Genomic DNA, 18943 nt, shown 5'->3' on the forward strand with positions numbered 1-18943 from the left:
ATCCTTCAGGGGATGGGAGCCGAGGGCTGGGAGTAGGGAGGGCGGGCAGGAGGGCGGGGAGGGCGCAGACGATGCTGCAGCTGGAGGGATGGCAGTTAGACAGCCGGAGGGACTGGTCAAAGGGACAGGAAGGGGACTCACACTTTGAGAGGAGGGAGAAGGAGGGTGAGAGAACGGGAGGTTTTGGGCACAGAGAAGAATGGGGGAGGGAAGCTGTGTTTGGAAGCCGGATGAGGTTGCAAAAGACCTTCGCCACCTCCCTGATGGGGCTCTGTCTCCTGTGGTGCTCGCACTCCCCTAGACCATAGGGGAGCTGATTTTGCAGCTGGGGGGACAGGTTAGACAGCAGATTCATGGGTTAAGAAAAACAAGTCAGAAACTCTCTAGACATGGGGGAGGGGTGGGGGTGGGGAGGTGGCACTGTGAACCAACGTTACTGCTCATGCAAACCAATGTGCGAAATGCAGGGGTTGCTGGGAGCCAGAGGGCCCCCTGGCCGGGGCTCTTGCTCCTGGTGCCAGGAGGTGGGCCTTGATGGCTGCCCAGCCACTGGGGACTTCTCAGCGCCCAGAATACCAATGACAACCTCCTCCCAGCTCCAGGGCCTCTGCTTCCCTCCTCTTTCCCAGGCTCTCTCCCCTCCCTCCTCTTTCTTCCCTCCTGAGACTCCAGGCAAAGCCCCTGGCACAGACAGTGGGCAGGACAGCCAGACGCCGGATGGATTCTCTCCCCTGTACACCAGCGGTAGCATCAAGGAGAGCTTGTCTGAGGCTTGGATCCCCATAATCATCAGCAGCACCCCCCAAATATCCCAAAGAGAGTGAGGTGCGGTGCACGCAATGCAAAGGCAGCCTAAAAGCAAGTTCCTGTCCTCCCGTCTAGACTGCACCCAAGTCCCTCCTGCGTGGGAAATCGGGGCTGCCTTCCACTGGCCTCAATCCTTGAGGAATTCTGGCAACTTCCAGAGACACATCTCCTGTAGAGACAGGACAGGAAGACCTAGAATGGAGGAAGGTACCGTCCCTCAGTGAGAGAAATGTCCCAGGCAGGGAGGGGAGAATGAAGAGGACAGAGCAATGTGCTTGGGATGGTTTACGGAGGAGGAAACCTCAGTTTATTGATTTTTGTTAAGTAAATGTTAACTGAGTGTCCACTATGGACCAGGCACTATTTTAGGCCTGGGAGTGCTGTCCCAAGTCCTCTGGTGGAGAGAAGGATTCGTACCTGGTAGCCCAAGGACCTCCCTTGGCTCCACTCAGACCTTCTGTCCTGCAGGACAGTGTCAGCATGGGGTGTACATCCAGCCCGACCCCACACGGCTCTTCTCCACCAGGGGCTCAATGGGGCCAGGCAACCGAATGGCTGGAATTCAGTCCCAGTGGTGGCTCACAGGTAACCATAGATTTTGCCTCCGGAAAACTTGTCTGTGACCCGGGAAGAGAGAGAAAGTGACCTTCCTCACTACCTCCCCTCATGTGCCCTAGAAGTGTGGGCACAGTTTGGTGCCCAGGAGGAGTCCAACCATGACTGAGGCCAGCAGCACCTGGGTTGGGACAAGGGCTGGTACCAGACAGTGTGTTCCAAGAGGGAGACCCCTAGTGGGAAGCCAGACCGAGTGAGAGAACAGAGCAGCTGCCGCTGTGAAGGTCTTGATGAGAGCCAGCATTTGAGTCATGCCACTGTTTTGCCCTTTGCAGTGGCAAAACCTTGAAACGCTTCTGTAGAAGCATCTACCCTATTGGATGACATCTACTGCTCTGGGTGCCATCTACTGCTCTGGGTGATGCCTACTGCACTGGGCTGGGTAAAGGAAGCCCCTGGCCCACACGTCAGCAAAACCTACTTCTTTTCCTCTACTTGTCACACACACACACACACACACACACACACACACACACACACACACACCCTAATCTCCACCAGATCTCCTGGCCAGGCAGTCAGTGGGCCACTCCTCTGTGAATGGGATGGGGGCGCAGTGTTTGAGAGAGAAATCTTTTCTTGAGGATTTCCTAGGGGAGGAATAAACACCTCCCCAAGCCTTTTCCAACACTGCCAGCTGTAACAGTTCACACTGAAGTCTAATCGTGCTTTGAACTGGCAGTTTCTGATCAGGGACCTTCTTTACTGTCTTTACTTACATCTTCACCCATAGCCATGTGACCACCCTCCCATTTCTACTCACTTGCTGAGCAAGATCTTCCCTTCTAGGTCTTAGAAAAAAAAAAACAAAACCCAGGGACTGGTTGAAAGCAAACAGAACCAACGGAAGCAGGAAGAACTCGGGTCACAGTTCAAGCAGAACCACTGGCCCAGTAACAGGAGGAGAATGTCTCAGGTAACCGTGGGTATCTTCTGCATAAAGAAACGGAGACCAAAGAGGTGAAGTGACTATCTAGGGCCACACAACAGGTAACTGACTGACCGTGACCAAAATGAAGTCTCCTGCCTCCCAGGCCAGGGTCTTGCCAGAACTTGGAGCGGTCTCTCTCCAGGGAGAGGAAGCCTGAGAGGTGGAGAGAAGACAGAGAGGAGGGAGAGTGGGGGAGCCCTCCTCCCTTTTCCATGTGCAGCCCAGCTGGCTTGCCTCCCAGCCTCCTGAGCCCTGGGGAGTTTTCCAGTCTCTCCAGATGAAGACAATCCATCTCCTGCCTCTCCCCTTCAGCTGAGGTCACGACCCAAGTTGAGGAGACAGAATCTCCCCTCCAAGTCCAAGTTCTCCCATCCTAAGAGCATTCCATCTCCAGTGTTAGCCTTGGGCCTTTCTCACTGGATCTCCAACCACAAAGGCCACTGGAAGAGCCTGTCTTTCCCAGCCCCTTGAACACCGGCTTCCCCAGGCTTGGGGGTAAGGGCCCAGGCAGCTTAGTTCCTCTCTGAGGCCCTGCATGTCACACAGGCACCTGGGAACGTGCACGTGGGGCTGAGGGGGAGGATGGAGGCAGTGCTAAGCGCTGGCACAGCTGTGTTAGGAGAATGGGGGCTTTGATAGCTTCTGAAAGGGGCCAGGAAGCAGGGGTTGCTAGCCCAGGCGAGGGGGTGGCCAGGAATGGCTGGTTATAGCTCTAAGGGCTCCTGAAGCTGAAAGAGAATGGGGGTGGGAAGGGAAAAGGGGGGTGGGGAGTCAGTGGTGAGGCCTACAGACTGAACAACCCCTGCTGTATGAGCAGGAGCCACTGCCCCCTGAGCTTACAGACCCTCGCTTTGAAGGATGCAAACTCTTGTGTTTAGATGAGACCACCAGTCTGTTCCATAAGGAACAGCTGAAGGTACTGGAAGGCTCGACCCTGAGTACAACCAAATCTACTTATTGACAAAAAGCCCCTTCCCTCAGGCTCCCTGCAGTCCTGTCTCTGGCTCCTGATGGGGAAGACCATTCACTCCTCTATGATGCTGGGCCAGCTATTAACCTCTCTGAGCCTCCGTTTCTCCACCTGTAAAATGGCACTAACATCTTGATTTATGGTTTTGATGTTGGAACCTTGTAAATGTTTTATAAAATTAAAACACAAAATTAAATAATTAAATTAATTTTAAATTAAATTTTAAAAGAATAAAAGTGCTTCGATCCCTTAAACTCTAAAACTTAAACAAACGCACCTAATTGTATATGAAGTTGGAGGCAAAGCCACCCAGAATTTTCTGATTATAAAACTCAGCATTTCCTTTTTTAAACTCGGCATTTTTACTATATATTTCTAAGAGCAAAAGAGCCATGGAGAAATCTTGATGTTGGCATTACTATTTTGAAAAGTTCTATTTATTATGATAAAGCAAATAATTATAGTAATAGTTCTAAGAACTAAGACTTGCAGTGTAAAAGAAAGTGAAAGTTAAGCAATAACTGCTAACCTTTCATCTGAATTAGACACAACAGCATGAACTCATGATTTGTGTGTGTGTGTGTGTGTGTGTGTGTGTGTGTGTGTGTTCTGGAGAACAGTTATATATAACATTTATAAATATTATTTGTGCATACAGTTTATTTAGGAGCACTAACAATCTGATGACAATGAATATGCCTTGTGCCCAGATTGTAGTCTTGAACTTTCCACTAAAAGGAACCAGGACTCTGGAGAAATTCCAGGCCTGCAGCAGGATAATTTTTCATACTTGAGAACTCAGGTCAAGTTCATGTCAAAAGGACCCAATAGCCAACTTGAGAATACTCCCACTGGCCAAAAAACTTCTGCATTAAAATGAATAATGACTGTAAGAGATGGAAACACATCCAATAATATAAAAAGCCAATAAGTTCATATGCTACTAAAACATGAAATCACTGGTCACCTTTGGACAGCGATAGCACACCAACTCACGATTTTGGAAATCCATAGGGCACAGCAGATCCTGTTGATGCCCCTGCCCATATCCTCTTAGCAGTGACCTCAACAAGCCAAAGGCTGCTGACGGCTGAGGAATTTTTCCGATTGGGGCGGTATGCTTGGCCTAAGTGCATGGTGAGTCAGAAGTACCAGAGGATTAATGCCCCTAGAGACAGCCCTCAACCGGTGACAGAGGGTGAAACCCCAGCCCCCTCACCTCTCAGGCAGGAACTGTGAGGCAAGTCCTCCAGTCTCCAGCTGCCCATGGTCATAACCTGTTCAATTATTTGGATTACTTATTCAATTATGTATTAGATTCCTTCCCTTCCCTGTCTCACTTTCCAGGTTTATTAAGATCTGGGAACTTTCAGACTCACAAAGTCATGAGCGCATGTGGGTGAGCACAGTATTCCAAAATGGCACATTTATGATTGGGAATGAGCATGCTCAGAGGGCACAAGTACGCCGCGTGAGCAGGAAGCCCGGGCTCCCATATTGCTTGTCTCTATTGCACCCAGGCCTCTCTCTCAGCTCACCCTACAGTTTCATGGGATTTCTCCATGGTCATACTCCAGAGGAGGAAAAGCCGGGGCCTGTTTCTTGGATGGGTCACTTTGATATTTTGATGTGAGCTAAACATGGACTGCTGCCACACAACAGACCCACGTAGGGGTGCCCTTGAAAGATAGTGGTGAGGGAGGATCCTCCCAGGAGGTTTCAGGCAATACACTGGCCACCTACTTTGCCGTGAGAGAGGGGACTTGAGGGGAGTATATACATGAACTCTTGAACAGCGGCAAATGGCTTTCTTGGTTGGCCAGGGGCCAGGAAAGGGTAGGGCTGGAAGAGTGGAGATAAGAAAGTCTGGGGAAGAGCTATATGGGTGGACTGACAGCAGTGGGCATTGTATCTTGTGGCAGTACCATTAAAGAACACTCACTGCAGAGGAGACACTGAATAGCCAAGGGAACAACATTCACTGCAGAGGAGACACTGAATAGCCAAGGGAACAGAAGGATTCCAGTGGGTAACAGCCAGCCTTTGTCCTCCTCTATGCCAGGGCTTGCACAATGGGCCCATGAATGGAGTAGCTGTGGCAGTAGACATGGAGGCTATGTGAGGGCCCACCAGCAAGGGCTCCCTCTCACCAAGGCTAATCCAGCTGCTGCTAATGCTAGATGTTTGGCCTGTCAGCAGCAGAGACAGACACGGAACCTTCAACATGGTACCATCCCTTAAGGAGCCCAACCAGCCACTGGGCAGCATGTTGATTACAATGTACCTCATTCAATCTGGAGGAGAGAGCAATGTCTCCTTACTGGGATTAATATTCTGGATGTGGATTTGCCTTCCCTGCCCACACACCTTGGGCAGCACCATTATCGAAGGACATAAAGGAAGTGACTTAGCCTTATGAGATCCCATATAGTATCACCTCTAACTAAGGGGATCCACTTTACTAGTGAAGGGAATGTGACAATGGGCATAGGACCATAGTCTCCATTGGCCCTATGATACACCACATCACCTTGAAATTGTCAGCCTGATAGTCCACTAGCATGGTCTCTTTACAACACATCTAAATACCAGCTTGGGACCAGCTGGTGTGGCTCAGTGGTTGAGCATCAACCTATGAACCAATGGCCAGGGCACATACTCGGGTTGCAGGCTTGATCCCCAGTGGGGGTGGGGTGGGGTGGGGGGGAGATGTGCAGGAGGCAGCCGATCAATGATTCTCTCTCATCATTGATGTTTCTCTCTCCCTCTCCCTTCCTCTCTGAAATATACCAGCTTGGGGAAACATCATCTGGGATTGGGCTACTGGCCTTCGAAATACAGTATATATTTTGAACAAGTGGCCATTGTATGGTGCTGCATCCCAGACAGCTAAAAATTATGGGTCAGGGACCAGGGTATGGAAGTAGAATACCCTTTCATAATCAGTCCCATGATCCATGTGGGGAATTTGTGCTTCCTGTTCCTGTAAATTTAGGCTCTGCAGAATTAGAAGCCCTAGTTCCTAGGTTGGGAGATGTGTCTACGAGGAGTCACAGTAAGGGTACCACTAAACCTAAGGCAACAGCAGCCTCTGGGTCATTTTGGGTACCTCATGGTAATTGACCAGTAGACCAAAAAAATGTATACTGACAAAGACATTTGATCTTGGTTATTCCATGTCCAATGGTAATCATAAACAGGCAATTGCAGCAATGTTGGTCTCTCAAGGGCATGGCAATGAAAGGCTGAGGCCTTCAAGGATGAAGGTCTGGGTTTTTCCATTGTGAAAACACCAGAGACCAACAGAATTAACTGTAGAGGAGGGAGATGTTGAATATTGATTACTCCTTGGAACCAACTGCAGCAATGGCTATTGTAGTTTGTCCCACGAGCCCTCCTGTAGCAAGACACTTTTTTTTTTAAGATTTAGAAATTGCAATCAGCCAAAACCGGTTTGGCTCAGTGGATAGAGCATCAGCCTGCGGACTGAAAGGTCCCAGGTTTGATTCCGGTCAGGGGCATGTACCTTGGTTGTGGGCACAACCCCAGTGGGAGATGTGCAGAAGGCGGCTGATCGATGTTTCTAACTCTCTATCTCTCTCCCTTTCTCTCTGTAAAAAATCAATAAAATATATTTAAAAAAAAAAAAAAAAAAAAAAATTGCAATCAGCCACCATGTTGAAGAATCAGTGACAGGACAAAGTGAATTTAACATGGGGACACAAATGGATCTGAGCACTGCAAAGGGTGGACTGTAGATACGATTCATGTTCTTCAGCATCACCTCTACAAGAAGGCTCTTTGTGAACATCTGGGACTCTGCCTGAGGGCTTTTTTTTTCTTTTCTCCTGGCTGTGGGGACATGTTTGAGCACAGGGCTAGCCAGGAATACTAGAGGGTTAATGCTTCCAGAAGCAACCCTCAATCTTCCAACAGGAAGTTCACCAATAATACCCTATTTCCATTGCCCCTTGGGTAGGATTCTCTGAGACAGGTTCTACACTGTCTTCCAGAATTCCCCCAAAGGACTGAGCCTCAGTTGCTCCACCTGCTCTATTACACAGCTCTCAGTGGCTTCCTTACCTTTCCTGTCTCAGTTCTCCACTCCTCTACCAGTGCGTCTTAGCATGACCTTGAACTCAAAGTTTTATACTCAAACTACTTGTACTCAAAGTCTTTTTAAAAAGTATACATTTTTATTGATTTCAGAGAGGGAGAGGGGGAGAGATAGAAACATCAATGATGAGAGAGAATCATTGATTGGCTACCTCCTGCACACCCCACACTGGGGTCTGAGCCCACAACCCAGGCATGTGCCCTGACTGGGAATCGAGTCATGACCTTCTGGTCATAGGTCAATGCTCAACCACTGAGCCACACTGGCTGGGCGTAAACATCTTAATTCAACATTTGCTTTTAGGAAACCCTTGTCTTAGTCAGTTTGGGCTGCTATAACAAATGACCATAGATGGGGTGCAACTAACATTTATTTCTCACAGTTCTGGATTCCAGCAGATCTGGTGTATGGTGAGGGCCCACTTCCTGGTTGACAGGCAACAGCTTCTCATTGCATTCTCACCTTGTGGAGAGCAGAGCAAATTCTCCTGATTCTCTTCTCATGAGGGATCCACCCTCAGGCTTAATTACCTCCCAAAAGCCCCATCTTCAAATACAGTGGCATTGGGGATTAGGACTTTAACATATGAATTTTGGGGGGAAGGGAAGCACAAAATATAGTCCATAGCAGCCATCTAAAAAAATGAAAGAGAATCAAGCATTAAGCTTACATTTATAGTTGATGAGGGAAATTTTCCTTTATAGTAGATGATTACAGAGTACAGCTAATAAGTGAAGGAGGGATGACAAAATTAGAACATCTCCATTTTGTACTAATGAAATAATGGCTCTAGAAAATGATCATCAGTAGGTATTACATAAAAAGTTAATGGATGAGTTGAATGGTGGCCACAAAAAGATATGTCCACGTCCAAATCCCTGACACTTTGTAAATGTTAACTTGTTTTTAAAAAGGGTCTTGGAGCTCCAGTGGCGCAATCGGTTAGCACGCGGTACTTATAAAAAGGGTCTTTGTGGTTGTAATTCATTACATGAATTCATTTCCTAAATGTAGTTAATGGTTTTGAGATAAGATGGGGGTATGGAGGAATACCAATGTGTCCCAGAATCTATACTGCCCTCCTTGGTGCTTGTGGTAGACTTGGGTACTGCTGCTGCTACCAAATAGTATTTCCAATTTTGCTTCCAGGGCTAGGCCAAGGTGACTGTTCTTTCCCGCCCCCCTGTGGTTGAGTGGGGCCACGTAATCAGTTCTGGAAAACTGACTTGTGAACAGAAGGGACAGGTGTCCCTCTGGGCCATAGCTATTATTTTTTTACTTCTGGCATAGTGACTTACAGCATTTGAGATGGTGACTACTCTGTCAGCCTGGGTCCCTGAATAACTAAAATGAGAAGACCCACCCCCTTGTTGACCATAACGTACATGTAGCCTACCTAAGTGAGAAACTTTTATTTTAAGCCACTGAGATTTGGGGTTTGTTTGTCGTCACATCATAAGTTAGCTTGTTCTGACTAATACAATGCCATACAGCAACAAATCCTACAAGCTACCTGCTAAGAACCTGAATAATAATAATTGTTCTATTGTTGCTATTATTGTTATAATAACAATCATTGATTATTATAGTTACCACTTACTGAGTGCCTCTTATGTGTAACAGGCTTGTACTACCCAGTACAGGCATTGTCTCAATTCTGCTCACGGCAACCTTGGGAGGAAGGTATTATCTAATGACCAAGACAGGAAAATCAAAGCTTAGAACTAGCACAAATATTTCATTTGCTATCTGAGGGTTATTGAAAATGCTATTCTTTGATCACTCTCTGTCCCTTATACAAAGTCCTATGGGATGAATTATCTTTTTTTTTTTTAATATATATTTTATTGATTTTTTACAGAGAGGAAGGGAAAGAGAGAGAGTCAGAAACATCAATGAGAGAGAAACATCGATTAGCTGCCTCCTGCACATCTCCTTCTGGGGATGTGCCCGCAACCCAAGCACATGCCCTTGACCGGAATCGAACCTGGGACCTTTCAGTCCGCAGGCCGACGCTCCATCCACCGAGCCAAACCGGTTTTGGCGGGATGAATCATCTTTAACAATCATAGCAAGAACCGTCTTGGAATGCAAGTTTACATGTACGAAGTGCCATTAGAAAGTTCATGACCTTTGCTCGTCATTACTATTCTCTAGACCAGGCTTTTGTGGTGCAGATAGATTGCTTGAGCAGTAAAAAATAAAAAATAATATATATGAAAAATGAATTAATGGCATTCGAGTTTGTACGTAGAGTTACTGGAATGCTTCCTTTAGCCAGATGGTAAGAGTGCTCCGGTCCCGTTGCCCCTTTTCCCTGGCGGCCATGGTGGTGGTGAGCGCTAAACCAAACGCACAGTCACCCCAAGTATCAACCCTGCGGGACGTGCTGGTGTGGTGTTTGCCGCCTCCTCCTTCCACCGGGTTGACTTCCCGTTAGTTGTAACAACGGTATAATTTTCCCTTCTTTAATAGTAGTCCTGAAAAACCCTCCTGGGAGACTGGCAGGGCACAAACGCATTTAGAAATATTTTTAGGTCTTTTTATTTGTTCGGTGGTAGGGTGTAGGACTAGGGGTTGGAACGCTTCCGGCGGATTGGAAGGAATCTTAGGTGAATTTGTGGCGCCCTCTGGTGGTGCTCGGCGAACACCCTGGGTTCTCCGCGTCTGTACCCGGCTCGATGCCTGCAGCTCTCCCTCCTCGCCACCCTCCCGCAGGCTCACCCCGAAGCGGCAACAGCCCTTCAAGAGCGCAGTCAGCACGCTTCATCGAGCTCATCCCCCTCACCCTCGACTCCTCGCTGCGCCTACAGCTTCATCCAACACAAAAACTTCCCGTTATTTTACTGCTGTATACAGAGGTCAGTTCATGTCCCCTGGGCGCCCTCCCACCCCCTAGCAGTGGCTGAGTTGTGTGCTGGGGGCACGCGAACCGCCACGGGGCCTTGATCCGCAGGTCCGGGGTCGTAGCTACACCCCGTCACCGTCACCACCACCGGGGCGCCACCCCTCCCCTCCCGACACCCGACCCGACCCGCCAGGAGGCCCGGGAGGCGGGTCGGGAGGGGCTGCTCTTCATCTGGCGGGAGGAGAGGCTGGAGGGAAAGGGCAGCAAGAGACCCCGCCACGACTCCCAGGCTCTGTCCGCGTGCGGAAGGGGCGCGGTGGCCCTACTCGGAGTAGCAGTAGGTCCCGTAGCTGGCCCGCTGGGGCTGTGGGAAGCCGAAGCTGCGCACGCCGGGATCAGGGAGGCCCCCGCAGCGCGGCCGAGGCGTGGTGATGGGGAAGCGCACGCTGCCGTCCGCCAGCCACCCGCCGTCGCATTGGTCCAGCCCCGAGAACTTCCAGGCCGCGTACAGGTGCCCGACCTTCGCCACCACGGCCCCGCGCCGCCGGCACGCCGCCTGGGCTTCGGACAGGGTCAGCCGCCCGGGCACGAAGAACACGTGGCCTGGGGACGGAGCGGGTCACTGACTGGCCGAGAGCAGGACATGCGGGGTACAGCGGGGATTCAGCCTCCCGTCGAGGGCGAGGCTGCGGAGAGCGGGCCGGGCTGGGTGGGAGGAGCGGGCAGGGGTGCGGATGGGGTTGCGGGAGGCGGGCTGGAGCGAGGGGGTGGCGTGAGGCGGTGGCCAGGCCTCGAAGAGACAACCAAGCCGGGCGGATCTCCAGCCTCAGGGCTTTCACTTTCCCCGCCCCCACCCGCCAGACCCCGCCCCCATCCGCAGACCCCGCCCCACCCGCCAGGCCCCGCCCCCATCCGCAGACCCCGCCCCCACCCGCCAGGCCCCGCCCCCATCCGCAGACCCCCGCCAGACCCCGCCCCTAGCGCCGTGCGCTCGCCGTGCGCTCGCCCCGCCCGTCCCTCACCTGCCTGCGTGGAGGTGAAACAGAAGGCGTCGTAGCGGTCGCGCTTCCGGTCGCGGGGCCCATAGCTGCGGATCCCCGGCCGACCGTGGCCGCCGCACGGAGCACGCGCGGTAAGCACAGGGTAGTGCACGGATCCCTCGAGCAGCCAGCCCGCGTTGCACCAGTCCAGCCCCTCGGTCCATGCTGGCGGCAGACGAGGGATTAGAGGCGTCACAGGCAGGAGCCAGACCCGGAGGTCGCCTCCGCTGGGGCCCCTGTAACAGCCCGGAGGGGACCTAGGCGGTGCCCGGGCCGCTCACCCTGGTACAGCTGCGCGTAGGTGGCCAGGCGTCCGCCCTGCTCCTCGCATGCCTGCTTCGCCTCGTAGTAATTGAACTGGTACCTGCCCCGGCTAGGCTGGTACGGAAACACCACACCTGTGGGGTGGCAGACAGCCTGGGGAGGGCCGGCAGACCAGGGAGGGGAAGAACAGGCGGGGCAGCCGAGCCGAGAGGGCGGGGGAGATGCTGAGGGAGGAGCCCTGGGATACCCGGATCCGCCCCCGCCCGTCTCCCCCGCTGGCGAGGAGGGGGCTGGAACCGCCGGGCCTCACCCTCCAAGCGCAGGGTCAGCGCCACGCTCTCGTCCTCGATGCCGTTGATGAGCTCACAGCGGTACCGGCCCTCGTCCTCCAGGCGCACGCCCGCAATGACCAGAGAGGCGTCCAGCCGATGCCCCCTCCTCATCCTGGCTCGGCCCTCCAGAGCCCCGTAGCTCCGGGCATGCAGTCCGTTGGTGATGAGGATCGAGGTTTCCCGGAGCTCCCCTGGCTCCACTTTGCTCCAGCGCACCTTGTAGCTGGGAGGCAGGGTGCCCAGGATGCAGGGCAGCGTGGTCGTGGCGCCACGACGAGAGTGAATGACCTCGTGGATGGGGGGCAGGAGGTAGTGGGGGCCCCGGTAGGATGCTGAGCAGAGGGGGCCACAGTGGCAGGAACCCCCTGACCCCCACTGTGCCAAGTGCCCATCCAGACCCTGTCCCCAGGCGGCCCCATTCTCTCCTCCACTGCCCACTCAGCAATAACTCTCACTCCCTGGGTACCTCCAACAGCTGCCTTTCCCACTTTTCCCACACCTGGAGCTTCTCGCCCACAGATTCTGGGCAGGAACTGAGATCTTACCTGGGTCCCCGAGGGCTCTGTGGAAGGTGGTGAAGGCCCACAGGAGAAGGAAGTGACAGAGTGTGGGGAGATTGAGCCAACCTTGCATGATGGGGAGTCAGCCTAGCTGGGTCTACAAGGCACAAAGGGTGGGCCATTCTTCAGGACTAAGGGAATGGGGACAGGGCGGGGAAAGCAGGGTTGGAGATAAACTCCCAGCAGGGATTCCTCAGAGGGACTGTCCAGCTGGAAGCCATGGGGCAGTAATAAGGGGCTTATGTTCATGGCAAAAGGAAAGTGGGAGGGGGAGGGGGTCAATAGCAACCACACCCCCTCCTCTGCCCATCCTGCTTCCTCTCTCCCATCCCTCAGTCAGCAGGTCCTCTACCTGTCCCCTTCTCATCACCAGTGCCACTTCCCAAGCCTTGCCATCTGGACTGTCAGCTCCAGTCTCTATCCTCTCCCACACTCATTGCCATCTGAAGCCAGAGTAAATGTGTCCTGCTTACCAGTCTCTCCCTGTTGCCCTGAGCATAAAGCCCAGTTGCTCTGTGATCCAGTCTCTCCCTGCACTTCGCCACCTGTGCCTTCTGCACTGCGCTCCACACATGTTGGACTTCTGGCTCCAGAACAGTCCAAGTTCTCTCTCACCTCCTCACAGACATCAGTTTGGGCCTCACCTCCTTTGGGAAGCCTTTTCTCTTCCCCCAAGTTCACCACACTGTGGTGCCCTGTGATCCACTTGTCTGGTTCTCCTACTGCACTGGATTGGGGACTTTCCCCCCTTAGAAGTACTTTTATCAGCAGCTAAGTCAGCTGTGTGAATTTGAAAGTAATACATATGTATATGTAGTAAGGTTTCCAGTAATTATAAAGTATAAAGTTATAGTTATAAAAAAGATTTCAAACACAGTTGTCTATTTCAGTAGTTCTTTTTCTCCTTTATTGTATCTATTCTTCATCACCTTGATACTTATTTTTAAAGCAGAGGACCCCTTAACTTAGTTTTATTCATTTTAAAAATCTGATTCCTCCACTTCCTACCTGCATGACTTTGAACAAGTTACTAAACTTCTCTCTGACTCAATGTCCTTGTTAGTAAAATATGGATAATAATGCGCACCTCCCTTACTGAGTAGTTGTGAGGATTTGATGAAAATAATATAGATAAACTGCTTAAAATAGTGCCTGATATGTAGTAGTGCTATGTATGTGTTTCTGGCATGCAGCAGGTACTAAATTAATATGTGTTGTGTGTTAATGAGTGCGCTCATATGCAGGACTTCTGGGAAGGAGAGCTGGGACATGGAGAGAGGGAGGAAACACTGAGGGGGAGTCAGAAGGCTTAGGTCCTGAGCTCCATCTTTCTGCAAATGAAGGTCAAAGACGACCTTGCAGAAGGAGAAATGGGGGTTAGGCACAGAAAGGACTTCCCCGTCGGTAGTAGGGAAAGTATCTGGGACAGGGACATGAGCAAGAGAACCAGTTCAGTACAGGAGAACCTGGTAAGCAGAGTGATAGTGGGGACGGGCTCACTGAGGGACCAATAGTAATAGCTAGCAATAACGTGCCTGAGACGGCTCTACGCACTTTACATGTGTACTCTTATATTTACACCTGTCAGCAATCCTACGAGGTAGGAACGATGATTGAACCCCATTTTATATACTCACACAAAGGAGCATACATTTTAGTAAACTTGAGTGAAGTCAAACAGCTTGTGAGAGGAGGGGTTCTCTGGGATTTGAATCAGGATCTGACTGACGCTTAATTTCTTTATGACTGATCTATATTTCTGTATTTTAGAGCAAGTGCACACACACCTTCATACTCCTGACAGAGAATGAGAGAGGGCAGTAACAGCTCCAGCACCTACCTGTTAAAAGCTGGTCTCTTCACAGCGATGGAGGGAGCAGTGACTGGCAGCTTTTTGTCCTGCTGGAGGAAGAGGTTCCAGGTGAAGGAGTTGCCACTGGGTGGTCCAAGCACCTCAGAGCCCGGGACTTAGGCATCTGGTCAGTGCAGTCGCGCCTTTTGCACCTTTGAGGAAAGGCTCCTGCCCTGAGCTCACAGAAGAAGCCAAGGGTCCAAGAACTCCACGACCCATTATTCCACTGAGCCAGGGTAAGTGACCCATGTCCAGCCCTGTGACCAAGCACTGTATCTGCCGTGCTCACTGCCCTGGGCCCAGGGGAAGATGCTGGGTGTGGGGTATGGGGCAGGGACCCATTAAGGGGTATGGAGAAAAGGAGGCAGCCAGAAATGACCACCTGGAAGAGTACAGAGAGTGAGGTGCCCTGGTTCATCTAGATGCTTTTGGACCAGAGAAGGGTATTGATTGGTGGGTATGAGGATGTTGGACCAATAGGCATAGGAATGAGGCTCAAAGATCCATAGCAGTCAAGCTCCCGATGCCTGCATTTTTCCATATGGGCCTCATCTGCAGGCTAAGCTGCTGGGCCAACAATCTTGGCTTTATGGGCACTAACTCCATGATAGGCTGGAACTTAGAAAACCCAGAAGAGCAGTGGGGGGATGGAGCACCCCTCCCCTCCTCCTTTCCCAACAAAGTCCTCACCTCTGCCCTCCGGTGCCTGGGTGCGCATCGCCTATGGGAAGAGGCTCTCAAGGTGGGAACCAGCTGCTTCCAGAAACCTGACCCCTTCTGTCCAGCCCCCCATCTGTCTATCTGTCTGTCCTTTCCTTCTCTGTCCCCACCCCATTGGCAGCACAATTTCCCATTGTCCCCGTCTTTCCCCCATTGTTGAAACAACAGGGGCCCTTTCTTTATCCTTTGGGTAATGGCAATAAAATGTCAACAGCTGGGGATGTGGGACGCAGGACCGGCTGGCACACACCACCGGAAAAGGGTTCTGGGTGGGGGTGGGCTTAGAACAGGAACTAACATCCCCAAGGGGAACAGAATGAGATGAGGGGCAGAGAATGGTCAGTCAGAAGGTTGAAATGGGGTCTCCTTCAATGCTGTAAGCTTCAAAGCTTTAAAGAGATCTTGTGTGAGGCTGGGCTCCATAGAGGGAAGAGTGTGCGGTTAGAATTGCAATAGGGGAGATGGAAATTAGACAGCCAGGAGGATTTTTCTGTCCCCAGGAAGGGACATGGTATGGGAGTGTCTGAGGCTGGAAGGATTTTGGGAAGCTCTCCAAAAGAGTGGTCATAGTAATTTTTTCCCTACTTCCCTACCTCCTCTTTCAGCATAGGTACATAATCCTAAAGTTCTCAAGAGAACTTACCTGGGTAGAAATTGACTTCTCTCAAGTCTTTCTTGTTAGGAAGTTTTTTTCTGAAGCCTAAACTCCTATTGGAGTTCAAGCTCATTTTAAAAACCTTTCTAATGAGGTGTAATTTACAGGCAACACAATGCACAGCTCAATACATTTTGACATGTGCACACGCCATGTAATTACCCCGCTCCCCCATCAAGACACAGAACCTTTCCAACACCCAGAATAAGCAAGCACATTTCCTTTTTGTTTGCTGTCAATGCAGAGGGAGGACTCCCTCCAGTAACAGCCATTTAGAAATGTTCTGAGCTTCGAATGGCCTCTTAGCCTTCTTTCATCTCTGCTGAGCAACCCCACACCAGGAGTTTTGTGTTTCGGAACTGGAGGGAACTTCAGGATGCTTAGCCTCCTCGGTTACCAGAGGCAGAGGAGATGGAGGGGAGAGGGACTTGCCCAAGACCATGCAGAAGGCAGCTGTTGGGTCAAACCTAGAACTTGCTGCTTTTTTCAATAATCCCTCTGTCCACTCCTCTGCTTGACCCTCCCAGTTGGAAGAGCGCCAGGGTTTTTACTATAGATTTAATAATAGGAGCTCGTCACATGGACTTGATTGACTGTCTTTTCCCTTCGGCTCCATCCCTGTTTCTAAGCCCTTCCCTCCTCGCAGAGAGGACAAACAAAGAAGACAAATAACCCCTGTCTCCTAGGCCAGGACACCCTGAACCAGCGCATCTGATTGGCTTCCACCCAACTCAAACAAACAGCTTCCCACAGAGGGGGGGCGGGTCTACAGTGAAGGCTCCACAGCCCGTCATACCACCACTCCCAGGCTCATGCCTCACCCACCTCTCCTTTCTCCCCAGATGACTTCCGAACTGTGGTTTAGAAGTCTCTGGTAGGTAAGTCCATAAAAGGCTGAGTTTGGCATGGAGGTAAACCTAGAACTGGTTGATAGATGCCAAAAGGACCGTTTCAGGGTAGGATGAGAAAGGAACAGACCAGGAGTGAACATAGTAAATAGTCAAGCTGTGTTTAGTGTGCTCAAGGTCACTTTCATTCTCAGTTTTCCCCAAGGCACTGCAAAATAGGAATCGAATCAGACTGCGCAGGCTTGAGCTGGCAAGTTTTCACTGAACTAGCATCTTTTAAAGAGAGGATTTTGCCACTTCTGCTCCCTACTGACCAGAGGGAGGTGGAATCATCCAGAACACGCATGGAGTCCTGACACCTCTTCCCCTAACATCACAGGCTCAGCTTACCCCCTCTGGGCACGTTTGGCTAATTTTCTTCACCCCTGATGATGGCATGATCCCAGTTTATTACTGGGAATGTCACACGAAGGACTGGAAGAGTTGGCACTTTAGGGGAAAAGGCAGGGAGGGAAGACTGCCTGACTCATACAACACACTCAATGCATTTTGGCCCTTATTATAGGGGGGAGGGAGAGAGAAACGCCACAGAGAATAGAATCAATCAAAACAGACACTAACTGCTTGATTTTAAAGGATCACCTGATTTTTAAAAATACATAAAAAAATCACACACACAAAAGTTAATGTCCCACTTATTTTTTTATGACAAAAGTAATACCTACACATAGTGAAAAAGAACTCAACCACTACTACAGGGATAAAATAAAAAGCCAAGTGCTTCTTTCCTTCCTTCCTTCTCACTTCCCCCTATAACAATTAAACCATTGTTAAACTTCTCAGTCTGTCAGTTTTTAAGACTCTATAAGCCCTGGCTGGTTTGGCTCAGTGGATAGAGCATTGGCCTGCAAACCAAAGGGTCCCGGGTTCGATTCCATTCAAGGGCACATGCCTGGGGTTGCAGGCTCGATCCCCAGTAAGGGGCAGGCAGAAGGCAGCCAATCAATGGTTCTCTCTCAGTGATGTTTCTATCTCTCCCTCTCCCTTCCTCTATGAAATCAATAAAAATATATTTTAAGCCGAAACTGGTTTGGCTCAGTGGATAGAGCGTTGGCCTGCAGACTGAAAGGTCCCAGGTTTGATTCCGGTCAAGGGCATGTACCTGGGTTGCGAGCACATCCCCAGTAGGAGATGTGCAGGAGGCGGCTGATCGATGTTTCTCTCCCATCGATGTTTCTAACTCTCTATCTCTCTCCCTTCCTCTCTGTAAAAAATCAATAAAATATATTTAAAAAAAAAAAAAAATATATATATATATATATATATATATATATATATTTTAAAAAGACTCTATGAGAATGCAGATAAGTAGAAACATACATCATGCATTTATTCTTTTAAAATTTTATTTCAGAGAGAGGAAGCAGAGAGAGAAACATCGATTTGTTGTTCCACTTATCTATGCATTTATTGATTGATTCTTGTATGCATGTGCCCTGACCAGGGATCAATCCTGCAACCAACCAAGTTACTTGCTCAGGGCCCATATATATTTTTTTAACTGAATTAAAATCATATCATACAAACTGTTCGCTACCTTGCTTTTTTCACCTAATAATATATTTTGAGCATCTGTCCTATCAGCACATGACATAAAGCTTCCTCATTTTTTTTCGTCTGCACGGTATTCCAGTGGGTGACTATCGCATAATTTATTTAATGAGATGCCTATTGATGAATATTCAGGATGCTAGAGATTGGGACAATTAATCATCTGGGAAAAAATTGAGTCCATAACTCATTCCTTAACCAGGGGTGTGGAATGTCATTTGGTCTGCCAAGCTTAGGGGTGAATTAATGAGGTGTTTGACCAGGCTAATTTTTAAGTTGATAATTCTGTATGGCCCTCAAATGATGTTATATATATCCAGATGGCCCTTGACAGAATAAAGGTTCCCCATCCCTGCCTTAACTAAATACATTTCAGGAAGCTCAAAGATTTAAACTTAAGAATAAGTTGCTCATTTTTCCTGGTCACTCCCATGCATACAAGAGGTATACATGCTGTTAAACTTCTGTGTGTTTTTTAAATTAAGCCAGAATGAATTATAGAATAATCTTTTTTAAAATATGTTTTTATTGATTTCAGAGATAAAGGGTGAGGGAGTGAGAAACAGTAACATCAATGATGAGAGAGCATCATCGATCAGCTGCCTTCTGCACACCCCGCATTGGGGATCGAACTCGCAACCCAGACATGTGTCCTAACTGGGAATCAAACCAGCAACCTCCTGGTTCATAGATCAATGCCCAACCACTGAGCCATGCCACCCGCGCTAGAATAATCATTTAAATTAGAAGGCAACTTTTATTGCTTTTTAAAG

At 49.9% G+C, this 18943-nt stretch overlaps 1 protein-coding gene and 1 long non-coding RNA gene across 4 annotated transcripts; one reads left to right on the plus strand and one right to left on the minus strand.

The window, feature by feature from the left end:
• Positions 1 to 9363: 9363 nt before the first annotated feature.
• Positions 9364 to 15294, minus strand: HAPLN2 (hyaluronan and proteoglycan link protein 2). Of its 2 annotated transcripts, none has more exons than XM_036342642.1 (7): positions 15027 to 15294; positions 14325 to 14383; positions 12470 to 12581; positions 11903 to 12256; positions 11610 to 11726; positions 11311 to 11493; positions 9364 to 10891 (listed from the first exon to the last, which is right to left on the minus strand). In XM_036342642.1, the coding sequence occupies exons 3-7, from the start codon at positions 12555 to 12557 to the stop codon at positions 10611 to 10613; spliced, it is 1023 nt and encodes a 340-aa protein (XP_036198535.1). In that variant the 5' UTR covers positions 12558 to 12581; positions 14325 to 14383; positions 15027 to 15294; the 3' UTR covers positions 9364 to 10610. The 2 variants fall into 2 exon arrangements, with proteins under 2 accessions (XP_036198535.1, XP_036198536.1); XM_036342643.1 differs by having other exon boundaries at positions 14325 to 14386.
• LOC118672801 lies at positions 11307 to 17398 on the plus strand. 2 transcript variants are annotated; one of them, XR_004973213.1, is made up of 3 exons: positions 11307 to 11420; positions 14255 to 14572; positions 16754 to 17398. It is a non-coding gene; the product is annotated as an uncharacterized LOC118672801 (long non-coding RNA). The 2 variants fall into 2 exon arrangements; XR_004973214.1 differs by having other exon boundaries at positions 16765 to 17398.
• Positions 17399 to 18943: the final 1545 nt, after the last annotated feature.

This window comes from Myotis myotis, unplaced genomic scaffold (assembly GCF_014108235.1).
Source record: "Myotis myotis isolate mMyoMyo1 unplaced genomic scaffold, mMyoMyo1.p scaffold_m19_p_18, whole genome shotgun sequence".
NCBI lineage: Eukaryota > Metazoa > Chordata > Mammalia > Chiroptera > Vespertilionidae > Myotis > Myotis myotis.

Excerpts from the sequence above, each read along its gene's own strand:
- HAPLN2 (XM_036342642.1), bottom strand. The coding sequence starts at position 12,557 with ATGCAAGGTTGGCTCAATCTCCCCACACTCTGTCACTTCCTTCTCCTG. Across the intron at positions 12,257-12,469 it reads CAGAGCCCTCGGGGACCCAG|CATCCTACCGGGGCCCCCAC; the intron begins GTAAGATCTCAG and ends CCCTCTGCTCAG. Across the intron at positions 11,494-11,609 it reads CTACGCGCAGCTGTACCAGG|CATGGACCGAGGGGCTGGAC; the intron begins GTGAGCGGCCCG and ends GTCTGCCGCCAG.